At 36.8% G+C, this 14,192-nt stretch overlaps 1 protein-coding gene across 1 annotated transcript; it reads right to left on the bottom strand.

Moving 5' to 3' along the window:
* Positions 1–463: 463 nt before the first annotated feature.
* LOC109190899 lies at positions 464–10,668 on the bottom strand. Its single transcript, XM_019341499.1, has 11 exons — positions 10,327–10,668; positions 9,010–9,370; positions 8,619–8,683; positions 8,032–8,056; positions 7,123–7,190; positions 6,245–6,331; positions 6,084–6,134; positions 5,654–5,878; positions 2,348–2,441; positions 1,502–1,642; positions 464–772 (listed from the first exon to the last, which is right to left on the bottom strand). The coding sequence occupies exons 1-11, from the start codon at positions 10,564–10,566 to the stop codon at positions 687–689; spliced, it is 1,443 nt and encodes a 480-aa protein (XP_019197044.1). The 5' UTR covers positions 10,567–10,668; the 3' UTR covers positions 464–686.
* Positions 10,669–14,192: the final 3,524 nt, after the last annotated feature.

Raw genomic sequence — 14,192 nt, 5'->3', positions numbered from 1 at the left:
TGTGAATATGAAGTTCAAAAATTATGAACCTTTTATAATTATGAACATAGAGTTAGTTCTGTAATTGTGAATATAGAGTTCAATAATTGTGAATATGAAGTTAAAAAATTATGATCATAGAGTTTTATAATTATGAGCATAGAGTTCAGTAATTATGAACATAGAACCATAGGTGGACACGGTTCCACGGCATAACAATTGCAAAGGGTTGAGTCCATTAAGTCTAACTTGTTAAACATGATCCAAGAAGTTGAGGAGCAATTGTTATACCATGCACCAAAATTTACCTTACCTTGTCGATCATAGTCTAAAAATTATGTTTCTGTAATTAACACATTATGTGCATATAATAATTAAAGATACATAATTTATTAATTAAAAACACAAAATATGTTAATTGCTAACTCACAATATTTAAAAAATTGAATATAATTGTCACAAGGTATAAAAGTATGGGCATTTCGACCAATAAGCCTTAGTTCAAAGGTGTTTCATTTTGTATAATCAAATTAAATGATACATTAGGATTAATTCATGAAAGGTAAAATAACATTCTTCTTCCCATTTTGTTGTACGTTAAGGGGACAAAGAAGGAAGATTATGTTGAGCTAATTAAGATGATTTGTTGAATAGATAAAACCATAACCATTGCATATTTGCATGGTAGGAGAAGATATATGTTTGGTTTAAACTCTGTACTTGCAAAGGCTTTCAAACCCCATATTTTGATGGTGTTCAATCTTCTTTGTCATGTTTGAGATTCCAACTCCACCTGTATGATTAATCAAATTTCATTTATTAAAAAAAATAAATAAAAAATAAATAAAAAGAAGAAGAAATCACATGGTAATGTAATAAAGATTTAATTTTCAAAATGGTCCTCCGACTATGGCCTTTTCTCAAATTGATCCCTTAACTTTTAATTTCTTCAAATTAATCCTTTACCTTTTGAATTTTAAGCTAAAATGGTCCTCCTTTAGCTTTGGTGTGAAGTTGGTGTTAAAATGAAGGGTAAAACTGAAACTTTAAGTTTTGCACTCCAATTTAAAACAATCTGTGATTCATTTCAGCAGTCTGCGTACATATTTTTTCAAATTAGGTTTTTGCTCTCCAAAATCTGTAATCATAATGTGGGATAATCAACTAGAAGGCAAAAAAAGTTCATCTTCAACTTCATCCATAAAATTTCCAAGGCAAAGATTTCTAGCCTTCTAGTTGATTATCCCACATTTTGATTGTAGATTTAGGAGAGCAAAAACATAATTTGAAGAAATATGTGCACAGACTGCTAAAAGGAATCATAGATTGCTTTAAATTAGAGTGCAAAACTTAAATTTCCAATTTTACCTCTCATTTTAACACCAACTTAACGCCAAAACTAACGGAAGACCATTTTAACATAAAATTCAAAAGTCGGATGACCATTTTAGAAATTAACTCTGTAATAAATAATGATTGAGAAAATGAAAAATCATAAAATTAAATTGCTCATAATCATCACCTAATGAGATTGCACTTATGAAAATGATGAAGGCCAAGGTGAAGATGATTAACGATGCTCTCCCTAACGCCGCAATCACCCTCCTCACTACGTGTTGCCCAACAAAAGCAGCAACAGTTGCCACGGCAGTTAAACACACAGCTGTAATGTAATACGTACATGAATTAAGTGAGTAATATAATTAAAAACTTTAATTAATTTTAGATGCATGCAAAAAGACATTAAAGGTCGGTTTGAAAACCGGAAAATATTTTTTAAAAAATGATTTATTTTTTTTTTGAAAATATTTTAAATTTTTGGTGTTTGGATGAAAGTTAATTTTTATTATTTTTTATTTTTTTATGTTGAGTTGAAATTCAAGAAATTACATTTTTTATTTGGTTCGTTTTTCTGAAAATAACAAAATATTTGTAACAACAACAATAAAAATAAGTGGTGGTGGAGGAGGAGGAGGTGGTGGTGGTAGTAGTAGTCGTGATGGTGGTGGTGATGGTGGAGGATGGAGGAGGTGTTGGTGGTGGTGAAGGTGATGGTTGTCGTCGTGGTGGTGGAGGTGGTGATAGTGTGGTGGTGGTAATAATTATGCAGAAACTAGCTTGAAGAGAGATGATAAATAAGATAAAGATTGGAAAATAAAAAATTCAAAAATATATTCAGACTAAAAATTTATGATCGAAGACATTTTTTTACCAAATTAAGTCATTTTGTTGACAAAAGTATTTTCCTTTAACTTTAATTTTTTTTGAATAACATTAGAAAATTCGAAAAATGAGTCTTGAAAGAGTAAAAGTCATTTTTCCAAATAGACGTTAGTGTAATTTTGAGGTGGGTAGAGAGGGAGCATACCATAAGGAACTGGGAAACGCTTGAGAAGGTAGTATTCTACAACCGCAATTGATGATGTGAACATCATTACAAAGGTAGATGTTGCAGTTGAAACCTATACAAAAGGATCGGAATAAATTAAACATTTAAGACATATATGGGAGATTGGGAGGTGATGATTCTGTCTCTTCAAACATCATGTGTATTTGTTCGATCTCCTATAAAGAAAATGACCAAGAATATAATAAAGCAAATATATATATATATATATATATATATATATATATATATATATATATATATATATAGGTTCAAATGCGGCATAACTTTCTCGGTATGTCTCGCGCAACTTTCTTGTGCAGTTGTGCAGACATATTAGAATCGTAGGATTAGCTCATATCAGATTGATGGAAATCAATGAAGAGGAGAAAAATGCAGGACAATTTTGTAATTTAATCAATCATGTATATTTCGGTGGTGCATTAAGTGTTGGTATATGATGCAATTATGAGTGTTCTATAGTGCATTACGTGATGATCTGTGGTTCACCACCCCAAGTAAGTAATTTTTTGTGTATAGTGTAAGTAATTTTTACACCATATATATTTCGATGGTGCTCTAGGTGCTAATGTGTGGTGTATCTATAAGTGTTCTATGGGTTCAATAGACCTGTTGAGTACTATCGTTGGACCAACGGGTCTATTGAACTCGCTAATAGGTCTATTGAACCCGTCGACAGGTTTGACACCCTCGTTTAGTGGTGCAATACTAAGTGCACAACAGATCAAATGCACCATGTATCATTCGAAAGTGCATCATAGAGCATGTTTCAGTGCACCATACACTAGCACATATTGCACCACTGAAATATACATGATGCAAGAAATTACGAAATTACCACCGCGTATTTTCTCTTCTTCATTAATTTTCATCTGTTTGATCTCAGCTCATCCTAGAGTTCTAATATGTCCGCATGCATGATCGCACGGGAGAGAAGCACTGCACCAGAGCATGCACGCACACACGCACATACACACATATGGGTGTATGTGTGCGCGCGTGTGTGTGTGTGAACAAGAAGATATAGAAGAGGAAAATTTCTATTTGCATCAAAATTTGCATTCATATAAATGTAGGGGTGTGAATATGTGTCATCTCAACCTACAAAAAGCTAAAATTTTCATAAGTAGGTCAAGTTTAATTTTATACACACACACATTGACCTCAATAGTCGTTGACAGTTGATTACTTGAGGTCAACCAAAACAACAGTCATTGGCGCATGTTGACCACGCCCGTGTTAGGTTTCTCCAAAGAGAGCTATATCTCCGAAGAAACTCAATCTCCTTAAATTTTCTTTTCTCCTTCCACCTCTCTACCCCCTCCCCCCTCGCACCCCTTTTTTTATTTTGGAGGAGAAAGAAATAACTGCATTAAAATATGGCCTCAGCTCGAATTACATCAGAAATAAAATGGTGCCGGAGGGGGGGGGGGGGGGGGGGGTACACCATCCCACACCCTACAACCAGCGTTGAAGACGACGTCCCTAGCAAGTAAATGGGCAACCGATCACCTCTTCTCCACTCAACCTCCTTAAACTTTCTTTCCTGCAATCCTTCTCCTATCCCTCCCCCTTCTCCCTTTTTTAGCGACGGGAGATTACAATGACTAGTATCATCACAGAATTTTAGGCACCTGACCTGTAAATTTAAAATTGTTCCATGTCTAAAGTCAAGGATTGAACCCTTGTTAAGGATGAATGACGAGTCCCTTACACTCAACTATACCCCCGGTTTTTAAGCATAGGAGATGCTCTAACTCTTTAATATGAGTTTACTTGCCTAGTTTGTATACCGATGTAGTCGTGTGTCATTAATCTGTATGTTTTGTGCATGACCGAATGTAGTCGTGTGCCATAACTTGTATGTCGTGTGCATAAGTTTGTTAATTAATAGAGCATGAGTTCAAAACCTGATGTTTACATGTATGCTAGTGTGCTATTGTGTATTAAATTGTGTGCACGATACTAATTTGTTGTGTGCTCATTATCCGTTCGCACAGTCCTTTATATATTACTGTCCTCATGTGAACGCAACCTTTATATATATATATATATATATATATATATATATATATATATATATATATATATATATATATATATATATATATATATATATATATATAGAAGAGCGCTCATATGTGGTCATGTCATTAGGTGTGGCGGTGTAGTCGTATCTGTGTAGTTGAATCAGTTTAATGTAACGATAGTGGCTAATTCTAAGGATTTTCACGCGTGGGGGTGTTATGGTAATTGCAGTGGCCATTTATAGCGGTCGGGTTCCAGAATACACCAACAATGTTGACAACATGCACCAAAAGTGTAATAAAACACACCACAATGAAACACATCAATAGTGTATTTCCGAACACTGTATGGTGTATTTATTTATATCTAATGGCGTGTTTTGGTGATGAGTACCTAATTTGTGTATGTTTTTTATTGTGCATTTCATAACATGGATTGTGTATATTTGTATAACAATTGGTGCGGCCGCACTGACCACACGGGAAGGCGTTGCCGCACCTGAACTTGGCACCAATGGGAATATACAAATACACTAGAGTAAGGCTAATAATGCACCAATTACACAAATAAAACACACAACAATGTGATTTTCCCTATTCCGGTGCCTTATGACGAGTTTACCCTTGCAACTCGCTGGGTAGGAGAATGTGCGCGAAAATACTGGAAGAATCTTGATTAATGTGATTCATTGGATCTATCTAATCTAATGGCCTGTAATTGACCATATGACCACACCTAACAACAACATGGCCACATGTGATCACTCATATATATATATATATATATATATATATATATATATATATATATATATATATATATATATATATATATATATATATATATATATATATAGATTTAAGATATATCATATGAGAACACATGCTTAGGTGAGAACGTGAGAACAAATCGTGTGCATCTATCTAATATTTTTTAATGGTCTAGATTAGATTAAATGTGTGCGATCACGCATTAAATGTGTGCAAATGCAATTAAGTGTGTTTGCACACATTTAATGTGCGTTTGCACATACTTAATCTAATCTATACCATTAAAAAATATTAGATGGATGCACATGATGTGTTCTCATGTTCTCACCTAAGCACATCTTCTCAGTGGAACCCCACCCCATATATATATATATATATATATATATATATATATATAATGGGGTATAGCATACTAGCATATCTATAGGTGATAGCAATATATATAGCATAAAGTGGGAAAGTGAGCGACCTCAGGAGGGACACCGAGCTCGAGGAAAAGAGGACCCATGATGAAGCCACCACCAAGACCAAGCAGTGCTCCAACAGTACCAGCCACCAATCCAAAGAAGCAGAAAACAATGAGCTGCCCTGCTCGCAATTTGGAGCTTGAATCTCCACTCTTCGATGATATCTTTCTCCACCCTTTGTACAGCCCAAACGCTTCAAATGAACTCACCCCTAAACAAACTGGGATCTGCACCACATCAACAAATATATAATACATTCTCGCATCCTCTTATCTTATAGTAAATCAGTGTAAGTTACTTATAACTGACTGGCTCAAACCAAGGAGGCAAAAATTCGAACTCGTGAGTTTATAGTTACAAGCGTGAATCTTTTGCCATCTTGATTAGGTTTAGCCATCTTTTGCCGGGCTGACCACCAAACAACATTCATACCTGCAACAGATTCACCCCCCAGTACACAGTTGAGCAAGTTGTTGTGTAGTTCTGTATGTTACCAAAAACACAAGTTAATTAAGAAAAGTGACAATTTTCAGTGGCAACTAAGTAATCTCAAGGCTAACGTTTAATTTAAGGGACAAATTAAAACGACGCACCTTGCTGATCTGCAGACCAAGGCATACAACCCAAACAAAAAAGATAAGCCCAAACTCCTTCCAGTAAACATTCTCAAGAACAGACACCTAAAACCAAAATATACATTATTAGGCTTCAAAACCCAAAAAATAAAACAAAAAATCAAGGGGAATTATTAGCTTTCCAATACAACATACTATACTATACATACCCAATCGTTATACCATGCACCCTACCAAAACGACGTCGTTTTTATTGTTCAGATTTTATGTGTATTATGTTAAGAGTTTATGTGTATTCTGTTAAGAGATTATGTGTATTATGTTATGAGTTTATGTGAATTATGTATTATGTTAGATTATGGCTATATTTGCCAAATCTAGCTGAATTGCCTGAAAAGATAGCTAAAAGTTAAAAAGTAACTGAAAGCTAAAAAACTATAAGCTAGAAGCTGAAAACTGAAGAGTTGTTAATTAAGCTAACTGTTATGCTTGAAAGTGTTTGGTAAAATTAACTGTTTGATAGAATGATAGCTGATAAATGTAAAAAGACTAAAAAGGACATCTTCATAAAATTTAAATTAGATTGTTTACATATTAACATTTTGTCTTAAAAAAAATAACATTTTGAAATAAAACTATTAGCATAATCACGATCTAGCATCCCATAACATCTCCATCAGATTCATCATATATATATATATATATATATATATATATATATATATATATATATATGAGTTTATATAAATTCGAAACAGAGATTTTTTTTTTTGAATTTAACAATAGAAACGAAAAGCAAAATTTCTAAAAAAAAGTCATGATCAAATGACATTGTTTTGACCAAGACGCAAGATGCATTATGCGCCCTAGTGCACGATATAATTTGCCATACATACCTTAGCCCTCTTCTGAATGCTAGAGCTGGGACCACCAGGAAAAGTTCCTCCTTCTCCACCAATTCCTCCTGATACATTATTGAAACATCCAAACATATAACCTTTTTCGTTTTACACGAGGAAGCTAGATTGTTCACCATCACGGGACAACTCACTTTAATTTGAACGAGATTCCAACCCGGTTACATTATGGGTTCGATCTCAGCTAGCCCCTATTTTAGACCCGGACCGTGTTCAATCATTATTGTGTAGACTATGGTCTAAATAATTGTGTGGATCATAAATAAAATGTATATTATGTGTGTACATAAAGTATATTATTTGAGTACGAAAATGATATTATTTTGTGTATTATTAAATAATGTACATTCAGTACAAAAATAATGTATTTTTAGTATATTAAAAATGTACAATGTATCCAAGAAAAGTACATTATTTGAGTACAAATAGTACATTATTTTGTATCACCGCTGAAAATTATGGAATTTCCGACCACCTGAAAGTAATCTTAAATTAAGTCGAAAGCTTTGTTCCGACCACCTGAAAGTAATCTTAAATTAAGTCGAAAGCTTTGTTCCGACCACTTTTGGTATCCGAAAAAACTTTTGTTGCTATTTCCGACCACTTCTTGCTTTCAACTTGATTTAAGATCACTTTCAGGTGGTCGGAAATTCTATAATTTCCAGCCGTGTATAATTGACATTCAGTACACAATGTATTTTTAGTATATTAAAAATGTATTTTTATGATCAATACAGCACTCTATGGACCATGATCCACATAATAATTTGCTGTGTTGGCTTTTTCCCATCCTCTTGGAAGAATAAATGTTATAATCAATCTTGAAGAAAGAAGCAAAAAAAGCTAGTTTGGTTCAGCACTAAGAAGAGATATAGATAGGTAACTCACCATTTGCTAACCTTTGCACAGCCTCCTAAACCCATCCAAAAACACAGTGTCATAGTGATGATCAGAAAACATAAACCCAAAAGATACATCGAAATTTGTGTAAGACCGTCACAAAGATCCTTATCTGTTAGACGGATCAGGTCAAGATGTAATGTCATATTTATACTAACAAATGTAAAAATAAAATATTTATTACTTATATGAGATACTTTAAAAAAATATATAATATTTTTACATTTTGATGAAAAAGTATTACATTTTTATTTATGAGTGCAATATTACTTATAAGGAAAAATATAATATTTTTTGATGAAAAAAACAATACTTTTACATCAAAATATAAAAGTAATACATTTGTCATAAAAATATTACATTTTCTCTTATAAGTATCAAACATTTTATTTATGATTTAGTATTACATTTGTTAATATAAATATTACATCTGTATATTGACGCAGTCTGATCCAACCCATCTCACAAATAAAGATCTGTGAGACAACGGTTTCACAAAAATGTGACCTAATAAGATATGATGATGAAATAAAGAAATCGACAGCTGGTAGAAGAGAATATATAATGATGAGAACCTTTTTCAGCATAGTCTCTTTCTTCCAGGACGCGACACCTCTGAAGAAAGCCATAGTTGATAAGCCTTTAAAAAAAACCAGGTAGGTAGAATCAGAAGATTAATATTGTTGGGTAGAAGCCGATAAGGTTAAATTTAGTATTCGGTGGTTGAGAAATTGTTAAATATTGACTAATAAAAGGTAAAAAGGCCAATTTTAACATTCGATCAGTACTGTCTCAAAAATGTGTGACGGTATAATAAAAAAAAAATTTCTTTCGTTACTAACTATAACTTTTAGTATGAGTGATAAACGCCTGATCTAACAAGTGGTATCAAGCTGCCCGCAAAATATATGCATTTCAACACTACTTGAACTCTAATACATAGACGGCTAATGTAATGTAACTTACCTAAGAAGAGAATAATTAGCAGAACAGTGACCATCCAGTCAGCCAAAATGACATTGAAAGAAACGCCAATACTAATCCCAAGCATTAGCATTGGTTGGATGAGCACAGCCAAGTCATAATCAATAATTGGCATCTCCAGTGTAGGATGCCTTAGCCTAAGATTACAGTAAACAGTAGAAACCGCAGCTCCTGTGATCATACACTTTGAAATTGCAGTTGCAGATTTGGGGTCAAATCTTAGAATAAGAGTAAGCATGGGCACAAATATGCCGCCCCCTCCAACACCCCCAACGCTCCCAAATGCTGCCCCCAAGAATCCTATTATGCTGCCCACCACAATTTTCCATCCAAATTTCAGTTCCTGTAGTAAAACATCAAGAATCAGTGTCTTAGTGTTAGAATCAAGGGCTAATTATTACGCTAAAAGCTATAGTTGGTTGAATACGTAACTTGATTTTCTTATACTTCCATCACATTTTCAAGAGTTAGGATGTTGAATTTGTCGTTTACCGGTCTCTGTTCAATAATACATGGTGCTGGACTTGAATTGGCCTTTTACTGATCTTTGCCCAACAATTCCTTAGCTATATGGTGTTGGGCTTGGCACTTTACTGGCTTTCGCCCAACATCCCCTAGCTACATAGTGTTGGACTTGACCTTTTATCGGTCTCCGTTCAACAATCCGCTAGTCACATCGTGCTGAATTTGGCCCTTTACTGACCTTTACCCAACAATTCTTTAGCTACATGGTGTTGGACTTGACATTTTACTGACTTCCGCCCAACATTCCCTAGCCACATAGTGTTGGACTTGACCCTTTATGGGTCTCCTTCCAACAATCCCCTAGTCATATGGTGCTGGACATGACCCTTTACTGGTCTTCACCCAACAATCCCTTAACCCATGGTGCTGGACTTGATCCTTAGTCGACTTTCACCCAACAATCACCTAGTAACATGGTGTGTTGGACTTGCTCTTTACAGGTCTCCGCGGCCCAACAAATTCCCTAATCACATGATACTGGACTTGGTTCTTTGCTGGCCTCCACCCAACAATCCCATAGTCACATGATGCTGGACTTGGCCCTTTATCGACATCTACCCAACAATCTCCTAAACCTATTATGCTGAACTTGACCCTTTACCAGTCTCCACCTTAACCACATGTGCCGGACTTGGCCTTTACTGGCCTCCGCTCAACACTTACCTTCCTGTCTGAAAGATAACAATTTCGGGCCACTTGATGTAGCAGGAGGGGATTCGAGAAGGGAGAGTATATATGAAATAGAAAAAGCAGTGTTTTAGTTCCAATACGTACCGGCCAAACGTGACTGTGACGGTGACCGGAATCTTTAGTCTCCCTCATGAGAAACTTTGAGAGGAGGTGATGATGGGCATCTGAATTATTGGCATCGCTAAGTTTGATGCTTTGTAGAGCTGCTTCCTTCTTCAAACTCCCACTTTCCTCATCAGCTAAAACCAAAACTAATGAAGCTAAGAGAAAACTCCACCAAATACACATCACTGCCCTCACAAACCTCCATTTTCCTCCCGTCATTCAAGCACCTACAGATCAGATTAATTACCTAAAACAACCAAAGTCCTATAAAAAAGATATAAAAAAGAAAAATATTCTTGCGCGTACACACTGTTTATATAGGAAACAAGAACATATATTGAACTAACATCAGTTAAAGCAGCAAGTGATAGCGACAGTATTGAGAGTTTTATCATTTAATAATACTCAAAACTATGTCATTAATAATTTTTTTTTTTTTTTTTTTTAATGGCAGCATTAGAATTTCATGCATGCCAAACCAATCTTCCAATGAATTAATATGAAGTATATATGTTCTGTTGGTAACTCCAGTTAAATTTGTCTCGCTATTGAGTTGGTAATCACAATATTACAACTTTAACTTTAACTGGAACAATATATTAGGGTGTGTTTGGTTGGTGGGTTTTGCCTATAGGAATGGGTATGAAAGTGAATGTTGTTGTTTGGTTAATAGGTTTTTATAACACTACTATGGGTTTCGAATACCCCATCAATTGAAAAACACATACCCAAATACAATAAGGGTTTCATTCCCTTATTCATTCTTAACCACTGCTATTAGTAACCATTCACATTCCACCCTACTACCAAACATGTTAAATACTTTCACCAAAACTCATTACCATTACCAAGTATTTGATACCCATTCCGATTCCGATTCCTATGTGCGAACCAAACACACCCTTAGTCTTCTTAGTTTGAGCCAATCAGCAATGCACAACCTATGTTGATTTACCTCCTTGTAGTCTTTTATGGCCTAAAGTCACATTGCAAGGCTGAGTGAGTTCATACTCTCCAATAGTGAGGGCAAGTTCCCCACATCATTCAATAAAGTGTATTCTACCACTCAAATTATAATACTCGAATAATTGAAGGATGTGTTTCGTTCCTCATCAGAGAGACATTTGATTCATGAAATTGCAATTCCTCTTTCTTCTAATTTGTACTGTTCTCTTCCTTTTTATTAGTGTTCTCTACCTTTTTATTAGTAGTGTGTTATTTACAATTGGGTTACTGTTGGTAGTATAGATGACAACGTCGTGCAATGAGATTGTGGTGTAGGAAGTTGTGGATTTTTCTTATTGTGTATATGACTAGATCTTAGTTGTATTATGAACTCTTGATCTTGCAGTCTGTTGATGTTTTGCAATTTTTTTCCCTACATGTATTCAAATTAACTACTCCCTCTGTTCCATTTTATCTGTCTTACTATTCATTAGTCAAACCGTCTCTTTCTTCTTTGTTTATTTTCTTTAGTATTTTTTACTTATTTTTAAATTTGACTTTTAATGAGTTCCGAAATATATAAATTTTGTATACTAATACTAAACTTAATATTATGAAAAATTGAATTAAAAATAACTCTAATCAAATCTCGTTAACCGAACCAGACACATAAAATGAGACGAAAAGAATATAATACTAATAATGTGAGTGATTTAATGACATATAGAGTCCTCTGAGTATATATTTTTTCACATTCACTTTTTCAACTTTCAAAATTTAACTAAATATGGTCCTTCGATTTTTTAAAATACACGTTGCACTATCACGAGCTTTACATTGCATAATAGGCAGACTTGACACTTGGTCTGTGATGAACGTCACTATACACGTTGCACTATTACGAGCTGTACATTGCATAATACGCAGACTTGACACTTGGTCTGTGATGAATGTCACTATACACGTTGCATTATTACGAGCTGTACATTGCATAATACGCAGACTTGACACTTGGTCTGTGATGAACGATACTATACGTTGTAGGAATAAAGGTAAAGAGGGATTTAAGGGAGCGTTATAAGAATAAGGGTAAAGACGAATTTAAAAGAGACAAAGATGATTAATTCTATATATACAATGTATATACCGATATATATACATACTACATTCACGACTACACAAGCATATATACATAGAAATATTGTATAATGATGGAATAATTACTAATGGACTCCGAGCGAACCAAACCTGATCAAAATCCGGTCGGGCAAACCCCGAGGCCAAGCAAACCACAAGGTGGTCTCCAACCTCGGGGTCGGTCACCTTGGGGTCTTCCACCCCGGGGTCGGCCTACCTAGGGTCGGCTACCCCGGGGTCGGCCTCCTTGGGGTTGGTTACCCCTTGGCCGAGCCCCATGCTAGCCAAGGGGCGAGTCTTCGCGTTGTCCAGGTCGTGCGGCGGCTGTTGCGGTCCAAGGCAGTTGTGGGGACCTCCACTGAGTCTTCCGGGGTTGTTGTGATGACATAGTGTATAAAAACCCTCATTCTTGTCTTGTTCAGACATCTTTTACTTTCTGTCCAAACTTGTCTCGTTATTACATAAGTCCTACCTTTGTAATAACACTTTATATACGATTAATGCAATATTCGTCCCCGTGGCGTCTATTTATTCATTATTATCATTGTTACATTCTTTATTCGTTCAATCCTTACATGTCACGTTCATATTCATATATTCAAGTTATATAATTCAGCCCATCGGGTTCATATAATCCATCATCGGTGCTCTTGTTGAGAGCTGTTGTACAAGCTTAAGCGTGCTTTCTCTCTATTATTTGTCCTTAGCTATGACGAGATCAGGATCAAACATCCGTAACTCCCATGATTCGCGTAACCCCTCTCACGCTAACAAGCCCAATGGTGCAACGACAAGTTGGCAAACCTTACCCGTGATGTTGGATGGGGACCTCGGGGATCGGATCAACAACAACCGTCATGGCGGGTCGGCTCCACTCGCCCCACCTCAGGTCTCGGGTCTCCAAGAAGGGGTGGCCGCAATCCAGCAAGCCGCAACACTACTGACTCGCCTCGTGGAGGAGCTCCAAGGAGATGTCCAACCCCCTCCACTCGGCACCCGAGGCTTCTCAGGGGACCCCACTCCTCCTGATGAGGTGTGGCATGACCCCACGTTGCCAACCTCAATTCCATGAAGGGGGAGAGACCCAAGCTAGCCGTACTTTGGCTCATGGCCGACCTCAGCTTGATCAAACCCCTCTTTTTGTCGAGCACACATTGAGGGACTCGGCTTGTCTCGGTGTACAAACTCATGATTTCCGAGTTCACACCGGAGAACTCATCCTTCTCCTATCCTCCGAGAAGCCAAGCTCAAGGGACTTAGAGCGGCCCGAGCTAGGGCACCAAGAGACCAAGGAGCCCGAGCTCGGCCACCATGAGAATGAGGAGCCCAAGCTCGACTGCCACGACTATGAAGAGCTCGAGCTCGGCCACCAAGATACCAATGAACCCGAGCTCGGCCACCAAGAGACCAAGGAGACTGAGCTCGGCCACCATGAGAATGAGGAGCCCGAGCTCGGCCGCCACGACTACGAAGAGGCCGAGCTCGGCCACCAAGAGACCAAGGAGCCCAAGCTCGGCCACCGAGAGCATGAGCTCGGCCAACATGAGAATGAGGAGCCCGAGCTCGGTCGCCACGACTACGAAGAGCTTGAGCTCGACCACCAAGAGACCAAGGAGCCCGAGCTCGGCCACAAAGAAAAAAGAGCCCGAGCTCGACCACCGAGAACACGAGCTCGGCCACCATCAGAATGAGAAGCCTGAGCTCGGCCACTAAGAGACCAAGGAGCCCGAGCTCGGCCACTGAGAACACGAGCTCGGCCACCA

Source organism: Ipomoea nil, unplaced genomic scaffold (genome assembly GCF_001879475.1).
Source record: "Ipomoea nil cultivar Tokyo-kokei standard unplaced genomic scaffold, Asagao_1.1 scaffold1596, whole genome shotgun sequence".
In the NCBI taxonomy this organism is placed as follows: Eukaryota; Viridiplantae; Streptophyta; class Magnoliopsida; order Solanales; family Convolvulaceae; genus Ipomoea; species Ipomoea nil.
The sequence above is the reverse complement of the archived record's forward strand: the minus strand, read 5'-3'. Positions and strand labels throughout refer to the sequence as shown.